This window comes from Colias philodice, chromosome 14 (genome assembly GCF_061535455.1).
Source record: "Colias philodice isolate Cphi_HAF_F1 chromosome 14, ilColPhil1 Martin Lab GWU primary, whole genome shotgun sequence".
NCBI classification, from domain to species: domain Eukaryota; kingdom Metazoa; phylum Arthropoda; class Insecta; order Lepidoptera; family Pieridae; genus Colias; species Colias philodice.
Genome location: NC_143099.1, coordinates 5,763,640 through 5,791,460, shown reverse-complemented (window position 1 = coordinate 5,791,460; position 27,821 = coordinate 5,763,640). Strand labels below are relative to the sequence as shown.

The window sequence follows — 27,821 nt, the reverse complement described above, 5'->3', positions numbered from 1 at the left end:
CTCCGGAATAATGAAAAGGATTTCCTGTGAAAAGTAATTCTGAAAAATATGTAACAATACTTTATTTAAAAGAATATTTTGTAGAATTATAAGATATTATTTTAAAATTTTACTATTGCTAAGAATAAACTGCATATAGACGCACAATATTTTAAGTCAGTTTAAATAACAATTTATTTATATACCTACGTGTATAAGAAACACTATGCTAAAAGCATCCGACACCTGTGCGATCCCAGAGCAAATTGTTTTAAAAGCATCCGTAAAATGATACCTACAACTTATTTTAATTTAAAAAATAAAACCGATGAAAGTAGTATGTATCAAATAGCCCGAAATAAAAATATTGACAGCAAATAAGGTGAGAGAAATGGTTTCTACTTTAAAAAGATTGGCCATCAATTACTCCAACATCGACAATGTTTTCCCAACTGTGTCTACTCCGGAGTATTGTGAGATGAAATACGGCTTTAACTTTTCTTCATTACCGCTCAAATGTTTTAAAAGTATGGGGCGTGAGGTCATTACGAAGAATTAAGGAGTTATACCGGCTGAGAAATTTATTTGTCCGCCCACTGTGTGATGAACAGGTCCCCTTTCAACTGAAAACTGCTAATCTACCACATTATATTCAGTATAAAAGTTCTCAAAAATAAATATTGTCTCTTATACTTTTATAAACTCACTCTGATGATTGAATGTTAAAAGTATGCTTTTTGGGTTTAAGGGTTTACGTATCAGAGCTTAAAAAATGTGTACATATAAACAACAACTTCACATATACATTATCCTTTGTAACATGACTTTATTACTCTGTTATTATATAATTGATCCTACTTAAATCATTAATTTAAATCAAATCATTAGCGTTCTGTTTATACTATAAATAGCTAGCTATTATATTGGTGATGTCAATTAAATCAGTGAGAAGCGGTTTAATCCGGGTCGGACGCAGGACACAATTATTCATCAGCAATATAAAGCCGGGTAATCCGACAATATTGACCGGTTCTATAGCGTCGCGCATACTACAAACCCTTGCATCGCGCCCTTATTTGATCTTCATTAAAACCTCGCAAATGTTGCGTTATGGATGTACGATTGCAATCAATAAACTTACAAATACCTATATCAAAACTGATTATATTTAAATGAATGCATTATTCAAGATATAATTGATCTGATTTATAAAAAATAGAACTTCGTTTCACCTACACCTTAAAGCACTTTAATAAACCGGATTTATACTAAGAGCTCAAGGGAAATTTTTATTTAGATTACTTAAAAAATGGTATCTTATCTAGCTTTTAACGAAATGAGACTCTTTTTGCTTATATCGGATGTCTTTCCGTTAAATTTGTTTATGAAATAATCAGATCCATGTTAAATAAAGTAAAGTGTTTATGGATGATGATTTTCATTAGTTACAGATATTGATTTATGTTTTAAAATTATTTTACCAGTGTTTTTAATTCGCTTTAAATCAACTGATAGCAGGTGGGTTCCTGCTATCGGTTATCCGGTTTATTTTGTAAGTGTGCTAAACTTTCGTACTGATAAATAAAAGATTACTTTGAGTCTAGACCGGGAAGGCTTTCTAGCTAATGGCTTTAAAAATATTTCATTTCTAGAATTGTTTCAACTCAGAAATGCGCCAAGTGACAGTTAAACTGATGTGTTCTGTTGTGGGAAAGGCGAGTGTACATTTATTAAATGTCTCCCTTAAAAGTGGTACTTGAGAGTCAGTTTTGCAAATGTATTGTTGCGTCCATATTGAGAATGCGAATAAATGGATTTGGAACTTTGAGAGTTGATTAATGGCTTCGCAAATGTTATTATATAGAAACTTTGTTATTATGACCTAAAATTTCACGTGTTATTTTAAATTCTGTGATGGACTGCCCACGCGATTGAATAACAATCTTGCCTACGGCCATATCATATCCACATATATTTATATTATTTCACGTTTATAAAATAAGTAAACCTTTTTTATGAATCATGTTTACATGGTATATTATAATTATATTTCGTTTAAATTAATAACTTAGAAGCTTATAAATAAATTAGGTAAAATATAAACCTACTCACACTTACCTCGTCTACTTCATATTATTAGGTCATTTATATTTTAAATTACTACTTTTCTTTAATATATATAGGTAATTTAGACTAGAGTAGATAATTTTTGAAACAAAAAAAAATCGCAGTCGGATGAAACCCATTAGAAAAGGAGGGGAATATGATGAAAATAAAAGGAAAAATAAATTACGGTCAATCCGAGTTCGGGAAGTGGGAGGGGGGAGCTTTTAAGAGAAAAAAATGGTTTCTCCTGATTTCCGACAAAACTACAAGTCCTATAGAAAAAAGTTCAATGGCAATGTTGTAGGTAATTAAAAGTTCTACAACTTTTGTATTCGCAATTTTTTCAGATAACCTAAAAATTTAGGTGAAAAATTCAAAAAACCAAGTTTTTGGTCTTTTATTTTTATCAACTTCAAAATTTATTTTTTTTCTACGAAATTTGGTGGAAACTTACTTTATTATGTCCCAAATACACTGTAATTTATTTGATTGAAAATATTTATTTTTTCGCCTTATTTTGAATTAATACCAAAAAAACAACCTAATTTTCAATCGAAAAATCACCCGTCAAAATATCAGCTTTTTTCAAAAACTTGGGGTGCCTTTTATTCATTGAAATCTCTACTTTCATATGGTGTAAAAAACATAAACACCACCATAGTAAATGTTCTCAGGAAATGCATACAAACAGTGTGAAAATTAGCTTTTATTAAATCAGGCACACTTCTCGAACTACCTGAAATGTTTTTATCGACATCATTTTGCTTTTGAATATGCTGTAAAATATTAAACTTAGAACAGATAATTATTTTTCTTTTGAAATATTACCGAAAAGCCGATACAAGAGAAGATATAGAGTTCAAGAAGTGTGCCTGATTTAGTAAAAGCTCATTATTACACTGTTTGTATGCATTTCCTGAGAACATTTACTATAGTGGTGTTTATTTTTTTTTACACCATATGAAAGTAGAGATTTCAATGAATAAAAGGCACCCCAAGTTTTTGAAAAAAGCTGATATTTTGACGGGTGACTTTTCGATTGAAAATTAGGTTGTTTTTTTGGTATTAATTCAAAATAAGGCGAAAAAATAAATATTTTCAATCAAATAAATTACAGTGTATTTGGGACATAATAAAGTAAGTTTCCACCAAATTTCGTAGAAAAAAAATAAATTTTGAAGTAGATAAAAATAAAAGACCAAAAACTTGGTTTTTTGAATTTTTCACCTAAATTTTTAGGTTATCTGAAAAAATTGCGAATACAAAAGTTGTAGAACTTTTAATTACCTACAACATTGCCATTGAACTTTTTTCTATAGGACTTGTAGTTTTGTCGGAAATCAGGAGAAACCATTTTTTTCTCTTAAAAGCTCCCCCCTCCCACTTCCCGAACTCGGATTGACCGTAATTTATTTTTCCTTTTATTTTCATCATATTCCCCTCCTTTTCTAATGGGTTTCATCCGACTGCGATTTTTTTTATCTTTTCATTATTTTTAAAGGCTTCTACCCCAGTCTAATTTACCACCCTCACAATAATAATAGTCTTAATTTTATAAGTCAATATCTAAATGCTAAATAGTTATAGCACAGTATTACCATCCTACAGTATGGCGACGAATGTACTTGTGCAGAGAAACGGAGGGGAACTGGCGGGGGGTCGGGCGACGCGGGCCGCTTAATGCAATCACGCTGAGTTTGCATTAACTATCGCGAAAGGACGACGCAGTCGTATTTTTTGTGTAATAATTTTATTATACATAGGTATTTACATATTCTATTATGACGCGCAAAAACTGTTTCGTTTACGGATGTAAATCTACATTGAAATCCCAGAAGGAAACAATATTTCAGAAAGATTGTATTAATTGTATCTGTTGAATTAAAATCAAAGCTATGTATATGTTGTCCTCATTATTTTCTAATCAGATTGTACATCCCAATGCGAATGCATTACTTAGTTAAATGGTATAATATACAATTAAGAACATCCAAAAATAAAGTGTCCACGTAAATAATATTTAGCAGTGCAATATCTGTAATTATATATTTATGAACAAATAATTACATCAGATTTAATAATCGCAATTATTTTGAATGTACATATGAATAAATGATTTCATCATAATATTAATAATCAAAATTGTTTTATTTCCCATTTGTTGCAACCCTAGCGTATTTTCGTGTGGCAGCGTAAGTACCTACGCTGGCGGCGGCATCGCGCGACATCAAAGGCGATTCCTTACTGTAGGAAATAATATTGTAATACTGTGGTTATAGCATATAGAGTTATCTATACCTACTTATTGATTATCTACTACCGACCTTGCTTACCTATGTGTTGAAGAAATTCAACTCGTGATTCTAGAAATCTTCTTTCTTCTTTCTTAATTGACACAATAAATTGAATAAATTCCGTGATATAATATTCATTATGATAATACTATGTACCAGACCTTATTACGTTTTACTCTCAACAGTAATTAATCTAATCTCATCTCTGGCGCCCTCTCAGTGTACCAAATATCGTCTTAATATCCACCCCGGTACAGATTGGATTACAAAATCGATTTTAATGGGTGGCAATATTGATAATAATTAATAGGTATAAGAGCGTATACGCATTATGCGGGTAACCGCATTGCGGGTAGCCGTCCGGCTGACCGCAAGCACAATTATGTACGGAATATTCATTTCTATGCGCACTGTGCGGTCTGCGCAGTGCCGTCTTTAGGATCAACGAGGCTATGGGCCAAGGTACTGGCTGGGGCCTATGTAAGGGATGGAAAATCCTTAAATTTTAACTTTATCATTTTTCAGTTTACAATAACGCAATAGGCTAAATCGTAACCCCGTCTCTTAACACCCCACATATGAGAGTTCAATAAATAAATTTTTTGAATCTTGTTTCTATTTTACCAAGTGTGTGATTTGATATTTTTCTTATTATGTTATAAAATTTGTTGTTGTATATCGAAAATTTTCAGAATTGTGGGGCCCCTGCCTACCTCGGGGCCTCGGGCCAGGGCCCTGCGGGCCCTGCCTTAAAGACGGCACTGGTTCTGCGGTAGCCGCATCGCAGTGCGCATAGAAATGAACATTGCGGGTAGCCGTCCGGCTGACCGCAAGCACAATTATGTACGGAATATTCATTTCTATGCGCACTGTGCGGTCTGCGGTAGCCGCATCGCAGTGCGCATAGAAAGCCGCATTGCGGGTAGCCGTCCGGCTGACCGCAAGCACAATTATGTACGTAATATTCATTTCTATGCGCACTGTGCGGTCTGCGGTAGCCGCATCGCAGTGCGCATAGAAATGAATATTACGTACATAATTGTGCTTGCGGTCAGCCGGACGGCTACCCGCAATGCGGCTACCCGCATAGTGCTTATACGCTCTTACACTCGCAAATTGCTTCTAATTTTCGCCTACATAACAACCGTTCGGCAATTAAGTAGGTATCCTTTTAAAATTACGTATATTATATAGAATACAAATAAATTAGTTACTTTTTAAAGAAAGGAAGTTTTTTACAAGATCTAAATTAATTTGTATAGTTTTAATCCTGATTTTACCGTAGATACCTGCTTACAAACGAAATTAATGTTGCAAAATTTGAATATTAGATATCTATTGCGAATATGTACTGTGGAATCAATCAAATCAATAAATCAACCAATATCTCATCTTACAGTATTGAATAAAAGTTCTATACATAGACCGGGAGATACTGACACAAAATTTCGAGTCATTTGTAACAGGATGGCGGTTCTACAGGGGTCTTAGTACGCAATGACAAAAAGAAAAACGATGGTGTGAACGCTGGTACCGGCGGCTTAGTCGCGTGGGCGTTAGTCGAACTCGTCGGAAAAATAGCGAAGTCAAACGATTTGTAACACAAAAATTTTAGAATTTACCGACAGCCCATAAAAAAGAAGTAGGCGGTAGTGTCATGCCATACTTTTCCGGTGTGACTTACAGCCCGCCATACCGACGCGAATGTGTTGATTTAAAAAAAACAATTCAACCATTTGTACCAGGCTAACTTTTGCACAGGTAACCATCGTCGTGCAGCCATTTACGAAAATCGCCATGCCATACTTTTCGGACGATTCCAAATGGTCGCCATACCGCCGAAAATCTGCAATTTTTTTTTCGCCGAACCATTTGTAACACCCTACATTTTTTTTTCAACAACTCCTGAATGATTATAAATAGAAGTGTGATAATGCCATACCTGTGGGAGGTGGCGAATGTGTATAAGATTTTTTTTTTATTGTATGATTTTATTCGTATTTTGAACGATTTGTAACAGTATGGCATTAATCTTTCCTATAAGTTTGAGGTTCAACAAATATAAATACAAAATTTCAAAGATCTAGGTGGTAGAAATCTTCACTTCTATAAATTAATAATAAATTTATTTATGAAGTATGGCAGCACTTTTTCCCCCTACTAGAAGTATGGCAAATATAATAATGGTCACATTTTATCAAATACTCTCCAAAAATCCAAATGCAATACTGGTACAAAAAGTTTGGCGAAAAAAAAAATATTTGCAGATTTTCGGCGGTATGGCGACCATTTGGAATCGTCCGAAAAGTATGGTATGGTGATTTTCGTAAATGGCTACACGACGATGGTTACCTGTGCAAAAGGTAGCCTGGTACAAATGGTTGAATTGTTTTTTTTAAATCAACACATTTGCGTCGGTATGGCGGGCTGTAAGTCACACCGGAAAAGTATGGCATGACACTACCGCCTACTTCTTTTTTATGGGCTATCGGTAAATTCTAAAATTTTTGTGTTACAAATCATTTGACTTTCGCTATTTTTACGACGAGTTCGACTAACGCCCACGCGACTAAGCCGCCGGTACCAGTGTTCACACCATCGTTTTTCTTTTTGTCATTGCGTACTAAGACCCCTTTTTTTTTTTTTTTTTTTTTAGTGGGGAAATCTTGCATAGATACCCACGGCCTCCGGGGAAGAGGCCGTGGGTTATGTCGGATTCCTACCGACCAAAACCCCACTGTGTTCCGTCAAGCCGCATCAGCGACAGGGCCACGGGTATGTGTAGAATTCATCCGTGACCGTACTAAGACCCCTGTAGAACCGCCATCCTGTTACAAATGACTCGAAATTTTGTGTCAGTATCTCCCGGTCTAACAATCAAACCTACGATCAAATACGTGTCTTGTACGAATGAAGAACAAAAATAAGTTTCTTATATTCTTATGTCGCCTTACTTATTTAACTATTTTTTTATAAAACTATTCTATTCGGGTCTACATATTTTGATTTAAACATATCTATTGTAATAAATATACACGACATTTTATTGCGTTCCCTCAAAATGTTATACAGCAACAAGCGATCAATTTGAAGTAGTCACGAAAGCTCAACGTAGCATACCGCTACGAAGTTACGATAACAAAATCTAACAAATGATATCCAATCATAAAATGTACATGAATTTTCGTCACGCAAGCGAAAATTAGTAGTTACGATACCTACATTGTACTGAAGGTAAAACATTGTTGCAGATGTACTGAACTGCTAGTAATAAAAGTTCCTTCATTGTATTATTTTACCTGTGGTTACATCTACGGCTAGATCTACGGCGTTTACAAATATGTATGACAAAAATGACTATATTCTCTTTCGGTAGTTTATGATGAAATGAAATTATATCAAACAAAACGAATTATTTCCATATCTCCTAGTAGCGGGAAAACCACGGAAAAAATTGTATTTGACATGTTGATATTCTATGTCGTAAAACGATTATACTGCTACACGGGCTACACGGAATTTTCAGCACGTGGCGAAATTCGGAACTAATGCTGTCATCTTCGTGTATAACGCCATCTAATGACGGATCGTTGAGTGTGTTGTTTGGTACGGTTGTAATGTTTCCTCTGTTTACAATAATTTTACCCTTAGATTACAAAATAAAAGGCAGATGGAGCATGACAATCGTCCATCGCCCTTGTCAAAGAAAATACGAAATCAAAAGCAAATACCAACCTGCGCCAGAGCACATACGTCAAAAGGGGTTTGCAATTTTAGTAAAAAAATACTGTCTCTTGATATTAAAATGCTGTCTTGTGATCTAAGATTTTTCCCTTCCTTTCTCATTTCAAACGACCTAAAACTATAAATTGAATATCACGTAATCTTAACTTCACCCCACACCCTCAAGACCTGTACTGCAATATCTTAAGAAAATAAAATATTTTAATAAGTCGCTTCGCGTTGCTCGTCGCTCGTCGAAGGCTCGTCGATTTCAAAGAAAAACCCGCATAGTTCCCGTTCTTGTGAAATTTCCGGGATAATGTTAATTCAAGTTACCCTCTATGTTGCGTGAAGATCTTTATTGAACAAAATAAAAAACAAATATTTCAATAGAGAGAAGTTTATTTGCTTAAACATACATTTCTTATTATTTCTCAACTATCCTAACTGCTCATGATAACACACACATAGTTCATTAAAATTGCATTAAACTTATACAAATAAAATATTAATAATACGGTAATAAAAAAAAAAACATTTCCGAGCTCCCATCGCAAAGGTGCTATAAAATTCGTTAAAACAGGCGGTTTTTTTATTGAGATTGTCATATCCATAAACACCTTTACATTCCTCGTCAATTGTAAAACAGACTTTATTTTCTACATCTCGTGGTCGACATTGAAACAATAAATATGAAATAATTAATATGTAAATATAATATCCATCCGCTCTTGAAATACAAAAATATACCCTTCAAATTGATCACAGACATTACAGATGTAAAATGGTGCAGACCAACTAAACTATTTTGTATTATATTGAAAGGGATAACAAACGCTATACATAATTACATAAGTAGACAAACCTAAAACGCGAATAAAACGTAATCTAAATGAAATGATGACATACTTACTATTAATAATAACATAGCGAATGAAATGAACCTTACATATAATGGAATAGTATGTTGGAAAAACTAATTCCTGTCAAAACTGCAATAAAGAACTAGTTTAATAATTTATTACATATTTATGTTTATAAAAACACTAATAATACGGTTTTCACGTCCATCAAACCTACCTTCTTCCAATGCTCTATATTATAATTTCAAAAGATTATCCATTCGTTGTGTATTGAATAATCCAAATACTGATAATAAAAATGCAATACTCCACAATTTTTCCTTCAAAATCAAGTTAATTTATACTGAATTATATATAATTATATACCTGAATTGGCAAAAGTACGATGCTAAAATAAAAATGTTGACTGTCACTTCTTTTCATTCTAACAAATCGTTTCTACAGAAAGATATGTGAATAATAAGTGCTTAATTAAACCGTTACGAAACTAGTACATATTTTGTTTATCGTAAAAACTGCATAACTATTCTATATTATAGAGAAGATATACACTCAAAGATAAAATTGTCAATTGTATTAGATTTATATAGATTTTATTGTTACATAGAAGTTGGTGACCAAAAGTTCATTTCGCGTAGTTCAGAAGGTTTCGGTCGGAAGGTTGGCGGTTTCTTAGCTTGGTTTGGTGAATCGCTTGTGATTATTTTTGGATCTTTCATTTTGGGAGATGGACCGAGATTTTCGACGGATTCTGCAAGACTGCCGCCTGTAAATAACATTACTTGCATTAATATAGCAAACATGCAAAAAATTTGTAAAGATGAAGGTATCCAAAATTATTATATGTAATAATTTACATTTACTTATTGGGAATAAAATATGAACCTTCTTCAAAAACATATAATTACTTTTTTTATTAAAATTAATACAGTTGAACCTCGATAACTTAAACCTCGGTAACATAAAAACCTCTGTAACTTCAAAAAATAATATGTTCCCTTCCCATCAGATCCCAAAACCTCTTTAACTTAAAATACGCAACCTCTATAACTTAAATAAATAATCTCTGTATTGGCCCTCAGTAACTTAAATAAATGTTTCCACAACCTCTATAACATAAAATTGTTTGTCAATGAGTCATTTTGAAAGAGTGTCAAAACAAAAGGTTTCGGTATTTATTGCTTGCAGTTGTTAACGTAAACAATACATTACCTATTGTTTGCTTTATCGAAATTCTTCAAAGCTTTGCGGCGGTTAGCTTTATGACAACAACTTACTTGCATCATAAGTTTTTGATTGTTGTCCTGGAAACATCACTTTACTTACTGTGTGATAAAATTGGCTTAAAATGAGTCCAAAAAGAAAACAAACAACCCTCTCCTACGCTGATAAATTAAAAGCTATAGAAGCAGTGAAAAATGGATAGACCCTTGATAACTTAAAACCTCTATAACTTAAAATATTTTGTGTTTCCCTTGGAATTTAACTTATCGAGGTTCTACTGTAAAAACAACACAAAATGTTACTCACTCTGTAATCTATTCTCAATGATTTCTTCTTCAGCAAGAGTCGACGTGGATGTAGTCAAGTCCTTCTTGAAGCCGAGCAAAGCCATTGTGAGCCACGAGCGGCCGTGCGAGTCTTCAGATGGCTCGAAAGGTGATGTGAAATAACTGTAATAGAAGAAATTTACTTTTAAATTTATGTTATATTATTTAATTTAAAAGTTTATTGTATTAACTAGCTTTCCGCCCGCGGCTTTGCCCGCATTTTCAAAGATAAACCCGCATAGTTCCCGTTCCCGTGGGATTTCCGGGATAAAACCTATCCTATGTGTTAATCCAAGTTACCCTCTATATGTGTGCTAAAATTCATTGTAATCGGTTCAGTAGTTTTTGCGTGAAAGAGTAACAAACATCCGTACATCCATACTTACAAACTTTCACATTTATAATATTAATAGGATGTTAATAAAATAAAGAGTATGACCGATAAGGATCTGGCGTACCTCTAGAGAGATTGTGATTACGCCAGTTTTAATTCCTGTACAAATAAATTGTACCAAAGAAATTAAATAAAAAAAATTATACTACTTCAGCCACCTTATCCGTTAAAGTGAGCCTTATTCTATTGGTGTGTTACTAATCTCTATACGCTTGAGTTTCTTAATGTATTAATAATGTGAACTAATGTATTAGTCAATTCATATCACGATCGATGAGTTAATAGTCCGGGATACATCGCCCATTTTTGCAAGTGATTACTATCAAGCTAATTTTTCGTGAGTAGCTTTATTTTGATGAGATGCCCAATAATTTCATGTACGAAACTCTCGATTGTGGTAGCTTACAGAGGTAACAAGGATAAAAATTTTTGATTTGACGGTTCTCAAATATTTATTACGCAATTCGTAGGACAATATGTCTGTTGAATTATATAAGTATTAAATAAGTGAAAATAAAAAAATCAGCTGGTTAGTAATCATTTATGATGACTTCGTTATCGATACACATCGGAAAGGGGGACTCTTTGATCAAACCATAGATTTTGTAGGATAAATATTTTTTCGAATAATTTAGATAATTATCTTGAGATTGAACAAAAAAAAACATTCAGTTAGTAATTAATATTTGAGAACCATCAAATCAAAATATTTTATCCTTGTTTCCTCTGGTAGCTACCACAATCGAGAGTTTTGTACATGAAATTATTGGGCATCTCATCAAAATAAAGCTACTCACGAAAAATTAGCTTGATAGTAATCACTTGCAAAAATGGGCGATGTATCCCGGACTATAATGGAACTCACGTTAATATTCATTACGACAATCTATCTGTGTTAAATTAAATGTTATATATACACGTGTGTATAATAATTAAAACACGTGTTATAAAAACATGGCGTTGAGTTACATAAACCCTTTAATTAATAGCCCATTTACATCGCTACATGATGTAAATTGTAATGAAAACTAAAAACTTGTACTATATAATGTCTATATAACCATTGTTTTATATTATATGCCACTGCAAGATTATAAATAAGTATAACGTTTTATTATATATCTCCTGAGATTGTAAGCTGTCGAAAAATTGTAAAATGTGATAAGATATAACCAAAACTTAATATGTATTTCAATTCTGTACTTTAAATAATCCATAAAAAAAGTTTTTGTTTATCAACATGGCCATTACTATTTTCATATTGTAAACATAAATAGTGAAACTGATTGTAAGATTAAAATTTACATTGTAAAAACATGGTTGCAATATGAAGGTGTTATATTTTTAGCAGAAATGATAAATGGTATGAATCTTCGGCATCTTTGCATGTTTATTTTAGTTTACAATGTACAGAACTCATTATGTCATTTATATGTAACAATTAAGGAACAATATGTAATATGTATCAACCAAAGCATGTATCAACAAGACTACAAATATCGAACTTCAATCAATAAAATAAAATAATTTCATTTTCTTTTGACATTATGGTTCACTTGGACACAACTCGATCACATCATATGTGAGTATGGCCGCCAAATATTGTACAATAACAGTCGTGAAATCGTAACACACCGTAACATATAGACCGGGAGATACTGACACAAAATTTCGAGTCATTTGTAACAGGATGGCGGTTCTACAGGGGTCTTAGTACGCAATGACAAAAAGAAAAACGATGGCGTGAACGCTGGTACCGGCGGCTTAGTCGCGTGGGCGTTAGTCGAACTCGTCGGAAAATAGCGAAAGTCAAACGATTTGTAACAGTATGGCACTTATTTTTCCTGTAAGTTTGAGGATCAACAAATATAAATACAAAATTTCAAAGATCTAAGTGTTGGAAATCCTCACTTATATAAATTAATAATAAATTAAGTTTTCAAGTATAACAGCACTTTTTCCCCCTACTAGAAGTATGGCAAATATAATAATGGTCACATTTTATCAAATACTCTCCAAAAATCCAAATGCAATACTGGTACAAAAAGTTTGGCGAAATAAATTTATTTGCAGATTTTCGGCGGTATGGCGACCATTTGGAATCGTCCGAAAAGTATGGCATGGCGATTTTCGTAAATGGCTGCACGACGATAGTTACCTGTGCAAAAGTTAGCCTGGTACAAATGGTTGAATGATTGTTTTATTTAAATCAACACATTCGCGTCGGTATGGCGGGCTGTAAGTCACACCGGAAAAGTATGGCATGACACTACCGCCTACAACTTTTTTATGGGCTATCGGTAAATTCTAAAATTTTTGTGTTACAAATCGTTTGACTTTCGCTATTTTTCCGACGAGTTCGACAAACGCCCACGCGACTAAGACACCGGTACCAGCGTTCACACCATCATTTTTCTTTTTGTCATTGCGTACTAAGACCCCTGTAGAACCGCCATCCTTGTTACAAATGACTCGAAATTTTGTGTCAGTATCTCCCGGTCTAATACGTGACTGATAGTAACATACGTGATTTTGTTAAGCCTAGTGTACATTACAACTAATAATGCAGGAGATTTTTTTTTACATTTCTGTTTTATATTGTTAATTAAATTATTTGATTAAATTACTTTAAAACTCAATAAAACAAATTTAAATATTAAAGAAAAAGTTTTATTTCTCAAATTTTGTATTTATATAATACTTACAAATGCAAGAATCATTCACAACTTACGATATTAATATTTAATTACGAATACGAATTATTATAGTAAAAATGTTACTAACTTCCGAAACATGATAGTTTTTGAAGTGGGTTCTCTTTATGTAAAAAAGTAAATTTTTAATTTTAGATTCTCTAGTGAGTACTACCCCTGACAGCCGATCACGAATGTTACGTAACACAATAGTAACACATGGTATCATTCATCAAAATATGGTTGGACTTGCTTAAAAAGCCTTTATTCGTCAAAGTTTTGTAGTAATAAGACGCCGCATAGTTTGATTTGTTACTAGAACACTAAAGTATCACTGATGACATACGCCTGGGTTTTGACAATAAGCAGTTGACAATCCTTTCATTGCTTGACTTTAGCAATGCTTTTAACACCGTCGACCATGAGGTATTGTTGGCTATGCTACGCTCTATTAACATATCTCCAACGGCTATTGACTGGTTTCAAAGTTACTTGCGGGGACGTCGGCAGCGTGTTCTAGTGGAGAACCTAACCTCTTCCTGGAGCTATGTTCATGCCGGCGTTCCGCAAGGTGGCGTGTTGTCTCCTCTCTTATTCTCAATCTTTATTAACTCCATCTCCAATAACATTTCTTCTCCTTATCATATGTATGCAGACGATTTCCAACTATATTCGCACGTGGCCCTGCCTGAACTTTCTGAAGCGATTTTTCGTACTAACACTGATCTCGCAGCCATCGTCAATTGGAGCAAGGAACATGGTTTAAAGGTAAACCCTTCAAAAACTAAAATAATTATAATTGGAAGCAAGCCGCTTATGAGCAAAGTTAATTGGGATTGTTTGCCGGATGTAGTGGTCGATGGTGCTCGCATCCCTATCTGCAAAACTGTTAAAAGTCTTGGATTGCACCTCGACCAACACTTATCCTGGTCGGAACACATCAAGCAAATTCGAAAAAAAGTGTTTGCTACTGCATCCTGTTTGCGTCGCTTACGAAACTTTCTACCGATTTCCACCAAAATTGCGTTAGCCCAATCCCTTCTACTTCCTTTCCTTGACTATGCCGATTCCTCATTTCCCGATCTTTTTGAGTATCAGTTAGACATTCTTGAGAGGGTGCAAAATTTCTGCATCAGATTTATTTTTGGCTTACGTAAATTTGATCATGTCACCGAATTTCGTAAAAAACTTAATTGGCTTCCCATCCGTCGTCGCCGGGATGCCCACATACTTAACCTTCTGTACTGTGTTCTGTTTGACCCTAAAACGCCAGGCTATCTTAAAACTCAATTTAATTACCTTAGTTCAAATAATTCACTCTCTCTTCGCTCTTCTAATCTTCTGCTTCTTTCTGTACCGGTTCGCCGCACTAATTTCTATGGATCTTCATTCACTGCTCGCGCTATTCAACTTTGGAACGCTCTACCTGAATCCATTAGGCGGGCGCAAAATGTTAAAAGTTTTAAAGCTCTTGTCAAAAATCATTTCCTATCTCTATAATGTGTTGCTTATATTTATTTTAGATTATATTATAGTGTTTATTTTTTCGTATTGTATGTAGTGTATTTAGTAGGTTATGTACTATTATGTGTATGTATATTTATAAAATATGTAAGTATTTTATTATATTTACGTAAGTATATTAATTTATATACTTATTTTATTCTATTTTTATTGTTATTATCGTATATATTGTTTTTATTAATTATATTTTAATGCTTAATTTATTAATTGAATTTGCGCCCAGTCGCGTTCTAGCATACATTCCTTACCAATCAGGGTTGCCTGGAAGAGATTGCTTTTAAGCAATAAGGCCGCCTTTTAGTACGTATGTGCCGTGTGTTTTCTTTGTATCTTAATTGTAATTATAGAATAGCTTATTTATGTTTGGTATATTATGTACAATAAAGAATAAATAAATAAATAAATAAATAAAGTTACACACATAATTTAAATAATATAGTAAATTTGTATTCTTACCTTGCATAATTCTTACTCAAAATTATTAAAATGTTCCGAGACAAAAATGCCGACTACCTTTCGATCAATTTTGACAGTAACAAATGGCGATTTTTTGTTCTAAAGGTTGGCCAACATGTAAATTGGTGTTGCTATTACTTAAAAATATTTATGTGGCTTGGATATCTAGTTATTTAGGGTGTTATTTTATGGTAACCGTGCGTGAAGTATCATTCGTGAAAAAAAGTGAGACATAGTTTTAAGTGAGTTTTATATCAATTTCTTTTATGTTATTTTTATTAGAACTTGTTAAAAGTATCCACAAGTTTACTGAATAATTTAGAAATACCAAAATTTTACAGGTATCAATAGATTTGTGCATAATTTTGTGACTTCAAAGTGTGAGATGACTAAGTTGGACACATGATTCTAGTATGGAAAGGAAAATAAGCATTTCAAAAAAAAATATATTGAGCTTGTTAAAGGCACCCAAAATTAATTTAAATTATTAATATAATGATAAATATAACATAGTGAAGCTGAAACTATTTAAAAACTACCATAATTACTATATAAAAAAATCTGGTGTTATATAAAATGACAAGGACATTTTTTTTTTCTTGAATGTACAATTTTTGGCGGCCATACTCATGTCTTGCATTTACTATTTTTGAAGTGAAACTTCTTTATCGGGGTTGGACAAAAATTTAGTGTAACATTTTTGCGTTACGCCGTACGTGTGACATTTTTGCGTTACGCCGTACGCATGACATTTTTGCGTTACGCCATACTCGTGAAATTTTTAAGGTCATAAAGAAGTTTCACTTCTTACGTGTGTACTCTAGTACACGCATACATTTTTTCAATCATATATTTCACTAGCTTCCGCCCACGACTTTGTACGTGCATCCCCGTTTTTGCCCGTTCCCGCAAGAATTTCGGGAAATCCTTTCTTAGCGGATGCCTACGTCCTAACATCTACCTGCATGCCAAATTTCAGCCCGATACGTCCAGTGGTTTGGGCTGTGCGTTGATAGATCACTATATCAGTCACCTTTGAGTTTTATATATATAGATTGCCCAACTCACCGATTATTATACATCTTGCGTCTGCTATTGGGGCTGGATGGTGGTGAGTGTAGTGGCGTAGTGGGCAAGCTCCTACTGCCACGTCGCGCCATCAGGTTATATCGGCCATCAGAACTTGGGCCAACACTTGGCGCTTCCGTGTCCTCCGTTGGCGACGCTACCGTGAAGCCGCGGGGCGAACGAGTCGATACTATCTGATTTGCCACCTGGAATATTAAAATGACGTATTTACTTTATAGTTTATTTATTAAATATTATTTATTGCGTTACAAAAATAAAAATTAAACCATAATAAAGAAAAACTTAACATACAACAATAAGCGGCTAGGTAGTGACCTCTACCAGGAAATTTTAACCTAACGATAAAAGTTATTTAGCAGGGAATCAATGTAAAGATTGAAATAAATGTATATGTTGAATTTGAGTGAAGATTCGCTTACGTCTAAAACTTGCTTAATGCGTGGCTCCGTGTTTGCAAGATATTTTGTACGTATGTAAATAAGCGCGTTTAAATATATAATGCATGGTGATGTATCTATTTTCTATTATTATTTACCTATTTCCTTATTTGATTCTTGCAGGGAATACTAAATAATGATTAATTATTATAGATATCAAATCAACTCCACCTTATTTAACATGGTAAGGTTTGTCAGATAATAAAATATATACCCAAACAAAACTATGATAATATTTATCATAAATTTTGAACTAGTGGAACTCTCAACACGTATTAACTAAAAAAACCAAGATGGTATTCGAAAGGAAAGAACGTACCATATTATTAACAAGAAACTCAGATTCGTAATTTCAATTTGACGCAAAAATAATAAATAAATGACTAAAATAGTGGCGCACTCATGTTAGAAATAGAACAATGAGCTCGGAAGTACCGTGAGTGCAGTCTAATTGTACCTACCTATGTACATTCACAAATGCATTCAGGTCACTTTGCCCTAGTGCGTTCTCAGCTACCGACAAACGTGGACGTGTTTAACTTTTTTATGTATTAATTAACCCATTGAGCCCCGAACGGCCCGATCGGGCCACGACACAATAGATTTTCTATTGTATCTGTGATTCCGGGGCCTGAGTTATTAATAGAAATTTACGTTTTTATTAGATCAAATGAGACATTTTATTATCCATACTAATATTATAATGCGAAAGTAACTCTGTCTGTCTGTTTGTTACTCAATCACGCCTAAACTACTGAACCAATTTGCATGAAATACATAGGAAACCTTTTATTGCGAAATATGTACCACGGGCGAAGCCGGGGCGGACTTCTAGTTAAGAATATATGACTGATGTAATAAATACCTAAATTACAGTTACCTATATGAATAAGATAAGAAATCCGTGTGAGAGTTCATCAATACACACATATGACAAACTAACCTTGGCCGTCTAGATGCCGATAGTCGATCCATGAGACATTAAATAAATCGTTATTTTTTAATAACTTATAAAGTATAAACAAAGCAGATTAAAAAACAATGAGATATAAAAGAAATCAAATAATAATAATTTATATTAACATTTGGCAAAATATTATTATTTATTAGTACAGAAGGACTTCAACTCTCCATTTTTTATTTCCTTAATCGTTTGGGCTAAAAGTAGTTCTGCAATAGTTCTATCTATATCTATCTATATATATATAATAAATATATACAAGAGACCTAATAAATTCAAACAGCCATATTCGATCAAGCGAACTAACCTTGAGTACAGAATTGCCACAGGCCGCTCCCTCGCCTTTGAAACCATCGTCCGTGCCCGCCGGTTTAGGCTTTGAATTTATCGGATTAACTGGAAATAAAACATATTTATATATGTAACAGTAACAATAATAATCAGACAAAAACAAAATATTCCGTATAACACTGACCTACTTAACTACTAGAAAGATTATTATTTCAAGTCTAATAACGCTGATTACATTTCCTAATCATGATTAAAAAAAACGAATTAATATCCGCATAGCTAGACCGAGTCTATATTTAGAAATGACTGCATTGTTCTATAAAGCCTGCGCCATGCTACCTAACCTGCCTTTCATGCAGTGTCAATAATAATCTTACGAGTACTTTTTTGACCGATATTCTTAAAACCCGATTGACGAGAATTCTAAATGTCACGGAAGACGAGCCCACAAAGAAAATCGTCTTAATTCGTAAGTGGATTTTAGTATTATAATTTTCAAATACTTTATTGAATAAACAAATAGTTTATACCGGAAAACTAACAATTGAATTTAGTCGTTTTAAAACTAATATAGCTCAAATTTGTATCGGGCCATTCGAATAGATAGAACTCGCGGATTATAAGCTTATATCAAACGGACAATCTATGAGCTTATAGACTAGTAATTTTGGCTCAGTGGCATCAATTGCACTGGAAAGCGGGTCAAATCAAATCGTACAACCAAATGACACTCCGACTGCAGTTATAGTTATAGCTTGGACACCGTTCAAAATATTCAGGCCACTTATTGTGTATAGATCGGTATTATTCACGAAACTATGAAACACTTTGTTTACAAGTAGATTAAGATTGAATATTCAAGACGTATATGGTTTCTTCCATTATGACATGTTATTCTACGTGTTTGTTACATCACAATATTATCGTCGAGAGAAAAGGACAGGACTCACAGGCCGTTTATTGCTTGTTAGCGTACGTTGTTTTTGTTTACATCGACGGAGCGGTGTGCTGTTGATATAATTTTCTAATTATATCAACAACACAAAGAATTTATATGATAAATCAAGATGGCATGATTACATAGAGAAGTAAAGTAGGAATGTCAAATGGAATCCTAAAAATCACACATTTTGTAGAAATGTATTTGTTGAAAGAAAGTGTCATTTCGAGGTTCACGATATGAGTAACCCAAACGAGTACGACCTACCTTACTGTGCGTCAAACGTAAATTTTCTTGATGTGTTAAGAAAAAAATTATCAATTTTGTATCTTGAGTCATTTTGAATACTATTTCTTTACAGTTAAAGTTGATTTGCTCATATTAAAGATATTATACAATATACATACATATGTATTTTAATATAAAATATAATGCATCATTTACTAATCTTCGTATATAATATCTAATTTATATATATGTACCTACATTCAATAACCGATAATGATATCATTTTAAGAGAACAACATTAATAATAAATTAAATGATAATTGTAACAGCACATTAGCCTAAAGATTTATTATTTTGTAATAATTGGTCCATATGTGATTTAAAACTTAAAGATGTTATATTTATATGTGTACCTAATACAACAAAATTAGTTTGTTTTGTTTGAAATTATGAGTTAACAATCAGAATAAAATATAAATGATATCAGACAGCATGTTTCCATGAAACCAATTTAAGAAAAAAGACATGTGGCACTCGGGGACTGCCGCGGTAAAGCTATTGCATGCTATGCCTTCAAGCCACACTTCCGCGCCCGTCGGCGTGGGGAGCGTGAGGGTTTTCGTTATACTAAATTTCTGGATTCGGTTCCCGCGCTCAAGGCCCGCGATAGAAGCTATGCAATAGCTTAAAAAAATAAAAAAACTTATTAATGAATTACCTGCAGTGTTGATGGGAGCAATACCATGCAGCACATCTTGACAGGGCTTCGTGTGTTTGGACCAATCCCGCTCCTTAATACTGTTGTACGCAGCCGTCAATTCGCTCTGCTGTTCATTGCTAATCTTCGGTAACTCATTGTCAATCTTGGGCTTTCCAAACAGAACGTCCGGTTTTGGGTAGCGAATGTAGAATGAATCCTCTGGCGCTGGCGGCGATGTGGAAAATGGTTCAAATTCTCTGCAAACAAAGAACCGTTTATTAACAAACAAAAACTTACACATTATTGGAATATCTCTGTCGTAGGCGCTTTGTATACCTACATATTTCAATTAAACACAATATTATTTCAATTTAAGACAAGTATGCTTAAACCCAGCTACAATGGCCATGCACTAAAGATAATATTTGACCAGTTGCTCTATTTTCTTTAATTTATAGTTTATTATTTATGTACATAATATAATAGACATATTGGTTCCACTTTAATTAAACTACATCAAAGCGAACAACGTTAGTTAAATTTATTTTACTCACAATATTAAACTATTAAAGTTATTAAAACGTATCAAGAGATTCCTACGTTTCATTGTTGAACGGTTCACACAAAAATCTTAAAAATTCACTGGATTACTTATAGGAGTAATGCCATATGAAGTCGAAACGCTAACTAAGAGCTGTGTAAATTCTATAACACTTTTATGCTGCTCTGACAACGTTTAGTTTGTAGAACTTATATATCTTATCAAGATAGTATTACGAGTAGGCAGCATAAACAAAAATAACACGTTGACGTCACGGAGAGCCGAGCGGACCAATCGCACTTGTTCATAAGCGCACTCCCTCGAACGAGAAAGCACATGACAACTGTGACGTTATATACAGAGGTCAAGGAAGGGAAAAATTTGCTTGAATTAAACATCGATTTAATAGAATTATTCAAGCTCGTCTTGGCAAGACTGAGACATTCGTGCACGAGCCAAAAATGAGTTGCCCCTAACATAAGTGTTCGCACAATAGTGTGCTTTATTATCTTTATAAATAACTAGATTGGCGACCTTACAAGACCTCCAGGATTTTCTGCTGATAATAATAATTATAATATGTTTTTATAAGTTTTAAATTCATTATCTTATACACAATTCGCGAATCGTAAACAAAGAGCGATAAAGCGTGAGCTACGTGGGGTGTTGCACTATCAAAATAAATAATATTTACTTTTAAATATGTACGTTTTCGCAAGTTTTGTTACTGAGCGCAAATTCACGATAAAACCGCGCCTAGCTACGTGTCGTGACTCGTGAGTTGTACAAATTCAAAACAACTATGAGGATACATTCAAACAAATAAAAAATGTTGACAGCGAAACTATTATGCACTGCTTGGATTGTTATCAAATCAAGAAAAACTTCAGTTATCAACACATGGTTATCAACGAACACAAGTAATTTTTAAAAAAGAAAGTTCTATCATCGATTGATAACAATTTCATGATTGATAACTGTTACATAAATATGTAGATATACCTACCTATACAATAAGTAGTAAGTGCAGATCGCCATAATGAAAAATCAAGAGAACGTTACCTATATTGTTTGAGAGGTATTTTCACTACTCTGGTTTCCTTATTACACCTAATAAAAATGTTGTAGGTATTGTGACTGCCAAGATGAAATTTTGCCAAGAAAAACTTGAGGAGTGTATTTTCCATGAGTGAAGGTAAGGAAGATTCTCGAACAATAAAATGATTTTAGACAATTTTAAGCATTATCTACATAATACATATTATAGTTATCAGATGTTTTGGAAACAGATCTGAATCATTGTTATAAAATGTATTTTTGTTAGGTACTTATAGTCACTAAAGTAAGGAATAAGATGCAAATTAATCTTGAATGCAACGTTGCCTCTTGGACAATCTTTCTAATGAATAAGATATACCTAATATGTTATATGAAAGTAATACAACTAACAGATGTTTATGGAACACGTTGAGGATATAGGTATGTATGTTCAAATGGCGTGGTATTTTTTGTAAATAAACTATTTATCTTTCGTAAATAAATCCTTATCGTAAGAAGTACAAAAATATTATCGCAAATTTCTAATTATGTACTACTATGGAAAATACCTAGGTCGATTAAAAAAATTCTACGGAACACGTACGCTGCCACTGATTATACCAATATTGTTTACATTTCACAACATTGCATAACTAATTTCAATAATACGGAACCCTAATTCTAACAAAAGAAATAAACATGTTCAACGTCTTTCGCTGTGACGTGTAATCACGATTGATTGACCGTGACTTCACACCTGTACGAATTTAGAAAACAAATAATCTTTATCAATAGTTACCTAAAATCCAACGATAAAAATAAATAAATAATACAGGAAAAGCATTTTATGGAATTAATGTAGGTTTATTCATGGATAGATCAAATTCAGAAGTCCTTTCTAATAAATTCCCTATAACAAGCAACAGAGTTAGGTCCGATTGACATTATTAGAACGATGCACGATGCAACAAGATTTTACGATTATATACCTATAATATGCGCAACAACCAAATCATTGACTTATCAGTTTAGCACACATGCATCATGAAACACATCATCAACAATAATTATGATATGACGTCACTGGTACCTTCATTATTATATTTTAGATAAGGTCATATTATGAAGCCTTTCGTAATATAGGTACCTACCAACATTCCTAATGAAGTTGCCCAACTTTTAACCTTGCATATTTCACCTAACACACGTCATGCAGGGCTTTAGTTGAAACTAAATTTAATATAGAAAATGTGCATGCATAGCTTGGTAAATGCAACTAGGTATCTCTTTTTCTTATTAATTATTATTGCGCGTGCGCTTTTTTTATCTATCTTTACAATCATTTCTAATTAACAGGTCTTTGTGATGATTTAGTCGCAAAATTAATGTTACTTAAAAATTTAATCTCATAGCACAGAATACTTAATAGTAGCTACTCATAGTGTATTTACACAATACACATTCATGCGAATAATGAGGCGATTAACCAATACGCATATATATGTAAACACCGTCGCTATTCACCTTGCGTTTAGCGTATTCGCGTTATGTGCGAATATTCGTACGCAAATCGAAGGGTACGAATGGCGAACGCGAACTGAACTACACGAATTTAGTGTGAACAGTCTTTCGCGACGACATTCGCAATGTTATGATGAGTTTAGGATACAAATCTTTTGTTGAGTGACGAGGCGAATACAACCATGAATAGGTAAATACGGTATTAAATGTAATACAAATTTGTTATTTAATACATTTAAAAACTTGCAGAAGTCTGTTTTTACTACACAAAAGAATATATTTATGTAGGTACTTATGTATTATAACTAAATATAAATCTATAGATATTTATTTATGAAGGTAACATGAATTCATGTAATTTTTTAAAATAATATGTTACACATAATATTACCTATGCTATGAACAACATCAAAATAATTATCATTAAAATACTCACTTGACGGGTTTTGTTTTCATCCACACAGGAAGAGTAAATCCATCCCGTATCTCTGGGTCACTTGAAGCCATTGTTGCAAAAAATGATTTTAAATAACAAATGAAAATATAAAAATATTTATAAAGAATGCCTTAGTGTATAAAGCAAGAAATCAACTGATAGTACACAAAAAATATAAGTCTAGGTGTGTTTTATCTTGAGCAGTGCTGATAACACTGATTTAAGTGTGACATGTAGAGGATATAATAAGAAATATAATGATAATAAAATATTAAATATTAAACTAAAACAATAACTAATGCAACACTCAAGACACCCTTTGAGAAGCACTTGACTTCAAACAGAGAGTTGATGAAGGCATCTGAAACAAAATCCATAATAAAGTACTATTGATCCACATTCATGCATTTTGTATAATCCATACTAATATTATAAATGCGAAAGTAACTCTGTCTGTCTGTCTGTTACTCAATCACGCCTAAACTACTGAACCAATTTGCATGAAATTTGGTATGGAGATATTTTGATACCCGAGAAAGGACATAGGCTACCTTTTATTGCGAAATATGTACCACGGGCGAAGCCGGGGCGCACCTCTAGTACATAATATTATATGCAATAACGGAATCTATACTTATACATGTTTAACTACATTATATGCATTCTGTGCATGTCTATTGTCTAGTAAAAAGGTAAAGTAGGTAGGTATAGGTAATTTTTACAAATATCTGGTCAAAGTAACTATGTAGTTACTAACTAGTACCTAAAAATATTTACATATTCGCGATGACGCGTTCATACATATATCGTCGGTCGGTTTTGTGTCATAGGTAAAAACGATCTTTAAAGTTTAAACGCAAATTAGCTAAATAGGTACCATACCATTGCTTAGTGCTACAGACATGTGACCTTAACAAATAACATTACTACGAGCAAGCAAATGTTCGACAGTTATCATTTTTTATGTTCTTTGTTAATTAAAGTTACATTTAAAAGGTACTTACAGTTTTAAGAGTTTCTGTACAAATAAAATTGAACATTTTACAGGAAAACAAGTCACTACAAACAAACTCAGTCTGTGGAATAAAAATAAAATCCAAGATGGCAATTGGCAAATGCTAATATTTTGTGAAATGACAACTGTGTTGACACTTGACAGAACCACGAATGCAATAGTTAAAATTGTCCATTCACAGTACTACGCGAAGGCAGCATTAAATTCCAACATTACTTCCGTGTGCGAAAATTACTCTACTTACTGTTGTTTAATATGTTTAACACTCATTTTAATGGTAGGTAATAACTCTCAAATAATAGATTTATTTTATTGTACTTTTACAACCCGAAAGTGTGTACAATGCTTATGGTACAATATCTTGCAAAAGCTTGAAGCGCTTGACAAACTGTAGCGACACTCGCGACAGCACTTGCTACATGGTTGCAAGTTGCTGTCTGACAGACTGTTGGACATTTCTTGCGGAAGTTTTCTTGCAGATGGAAATGCGGCCTATGGGGCCGTAACATCGCACTCGCGGTCGCGAAGTTGATCTGTTGCTAGCTGCGTTACTGGCTGTTTTCCAATTACAGAGCATAATGCGACTCAGTGCCGCACAATGCCGAATTATGCTGATGCTTAATTGGAACGTGAAACGCACCAGCAGGTTGCGCTAAGTTCAGTGTTGGAAAAAAAATTCATAGAGTTAGCAATAACCTCATTAATGTGTAAATAAAGTGGTATACATAATAATTGGTTGAAAAATATTTACGGTTATTTCATTAGAATTTTTTCAATGTTTGTACCTTTATCTATACTTATATTTATTTTTTTAGCACAATTTGAATTAACTTTGATTATTTCGAAAAAACTACAATGAAACGAAAGCTTTAATTTTTTTCCAACAATTAATAATTACTAACGATAAATCGATTGCACGCATCAATTCACGCGCATTACTTTTTCTAGTGCTCGATTGTGCGAAGCGTTGCTGTAGTTGGAACATTCAACGTTAAGCATTATGCTGCATAATGCGCTCTAGTGCTGTAATTGGAAAACGGGGACTTGCTCTGAATATCTTTACTCATAGGGAGTATTCAGAGAGAAAGCTTGAAACTTATAAGCGCTTATCGGCGCTTGTCATGTTCATATATTTTCCTGCGCGGGTTGACAGCACTGACAGGAAAATATATGAACATGACAAGCGCCGATAAGCGCTTATAAGTTTCAAGCTTTCTTTCTGAATACGCCCATAGAAATCTAAATAACAAGACACTAGAAGTCGTAAGCGCGCGTGACCTTGTCGCCACTCAGGTGACTTTCACATCACCAGTGTGTTCGTCACGTGGTTCGTCACAGTTCAGTTGCTATGGAGACGTATGTGTGTAAACATGGTGTGTTTCAGCATTTCCCATTGCGGAAATTCTTCCACAAGTTGTAATTATACTAATAAAGGAATAATATTTCATCGGTAAATATTTTTTTTAGAAATAATGCCGTTTTTCCTTAAAATTATAGAATATTTACAAGTATTACGAGTGTCACCATAGTAATCGAAATAACAATGAATGACACAGTTTCAACCTTATTGGAGCAAAAAGAAACAAAACGTCTCATATACTTAGGGATGTTATTCTAAAATAAACCGTAAATTCGTGCGTTAGGGCGTCTTTCCAAACTATACAAGGCCAGCACGCAACGGTGTGAAACTAATCACGTATAGTTTGGAAATAACTTTTTTACACAGTTCTTCCAATCTATACAACAGTAGTACGCAAATACTGGCGTATACTTTGTAGTGAAGTAAGTAAGAATAGCGCTCCAAAACATACAGCGCAAGTACGCATGCGGACTAATCGTGTATGTTTCGGAGTAAGCGCGGCGTATTTCCATTGCTCGCGTTTATATTATTGTATTGCTGTTTTGAAATCTATTATTAAAATGCATGTGTATTGTGTATATAATGTTGCGTACCTACTGATCGTATATTTTTTCTATCGAGGATGCTTGTGTCTTCATTCCCGACTAACTGCACGACTTACAATTGTCAATAGTGCTAAATATGTAAGAATCTAATAAGCCCAGAAGAAGACGGCTGCGAGGTGACGGAGCCCCGCTTCGCGGGGCTCCTATTTTTGTGTAGTTAAAAATATCACGAACCTAACCTAACCTTATCTGTTACCCTTATCTGTTACCTATTTATTTTCCTAAGCTAACCTAATAATACTTTTATTCCATTTTTTACTGAATCAATAATAATCAAGAAGAAAAAAAGTAGATGGATAGTTGTACAAGTTTTTGATTACCTATATATTTATTTAGCTCAAGCGTAAGTGGTGTAGTAGGTATATTTAGTTTGTATTTTGCATACGTGTATAGTTTGGAACGAAGAAGCAAGCATCCGCGTTACAAAGTATACACGATCAGTACGCAAAATTCGTGTATATATTGTAATATCAAACTTAAAAACAGCATTACAAAGTATACACGAGCAGTTTCCTATGGTTGCGTTCTGGCTATGTATAGTTTGGAAATACGCTGCGTTAGGATACATATTAAAAAGCTTAATTTAATATTTAAGTTAGTTTTCACTAAAATCAAGTTGTCCAATAAAAGGCATAGTTTACTTGTGTGTATTGTTTAGCTATCGGTTTAAATGTGTTGATTTTGGCGACAGCGGTTTTCATACGAATTATGACATTATAGCACTTCTATGTGTCTTGTTATTTAGATTTCTATGTCTTTACTCTTTGACTTGCTCTGTGGCTAGCTGTGGTTGCTAGTTAAAAATTTAAACACGACAAAAAAATCGTATTACATGTATTACATTAATGCTAGGCGTCCATTACAGGCGGATCGGGCCGGGCCGCATCGCAACGGGCCGTCTCTAATGGACGCGCTGTTTGCTCCTGCGTCCACCTGTACGGGGCGCGGCGGATCGCCTAGGCGGATTTTATCTAACAGACGCTCGCCGCTCACATCCGCCTGCCTGCGTCCACTAGACGGGTCGGGGCGGGCCGGGCCGCAGCGCACCGCCGGCAGAAATCCGCCTGCGAAGCGATA

At 33.7% G+C, this 27,821-nt stretch overlaps 2 protein-coding genes across 3 annotated transcripts in view; both read right to left on the bottom strand.

The window, feature by feature from the left end:
- Girdin (protein girdin) overlaps positions 1-27,821 on the bottom strand; it is a 362,727-nt gene that overhangs the window by 317,898 nt on the left and 17,008 nt on the right. The gene's annotated exons all lie outside the window — the stretch shown is intronic.
- On the bottom strand, positions 8,487-24,916 carry LOC149482867 (uncharacterized). The gene is made up of 7 exons (XM_089703673.1): positions 24,769-24,916; positions 23,765-24,125; positions 20,247-20,485; positions 18,377-18,465; positions 16,651-16,856; positions 10,496-10,638; positions 8,487-9,731 (listed from the first exon to the last, which is right to left on the bottom strand). The coding sequence occupies exons 2-7, from the start codon at positions 23,833-23,835 to the stop codon at positions 9,565-9,567; spliced, it is 915 nt and encodes a 304-aa protein (XP_089559799.1). The 5' UTR covers positions 23,836-24,125; positions 24,769-24,916; the 3' UTR covers positions 8,487-9,564.

What these genes read in the sequence shown, in the direction of transcription:
- LOC149482867 (XM_089703673.1), bottom strand. Translation starts at nt 23,835, where the DNA reads ATGGCTTCAAGTGACCCAGAGATACGGGATGGATTTACTCTTCCTGTG. An exon ending in GTGGCAATTCTGTACTCAAG is followed by an intron (nt 16,857 to 18,376) that starts GTTAGTTCGCTT and finishes TTAATATTCCAG; the next exon opens with GTGGCAAATCAGATAGTATC. An exon ending in CATTGAGAATAGATTACAGA is followed by an intron (nt 9,732 to 10,495) that starts GTGAGTAACATT and finishes TGTTATTTACAG; the next exon opens with GCGGCAGTCTTGCAGAATCC.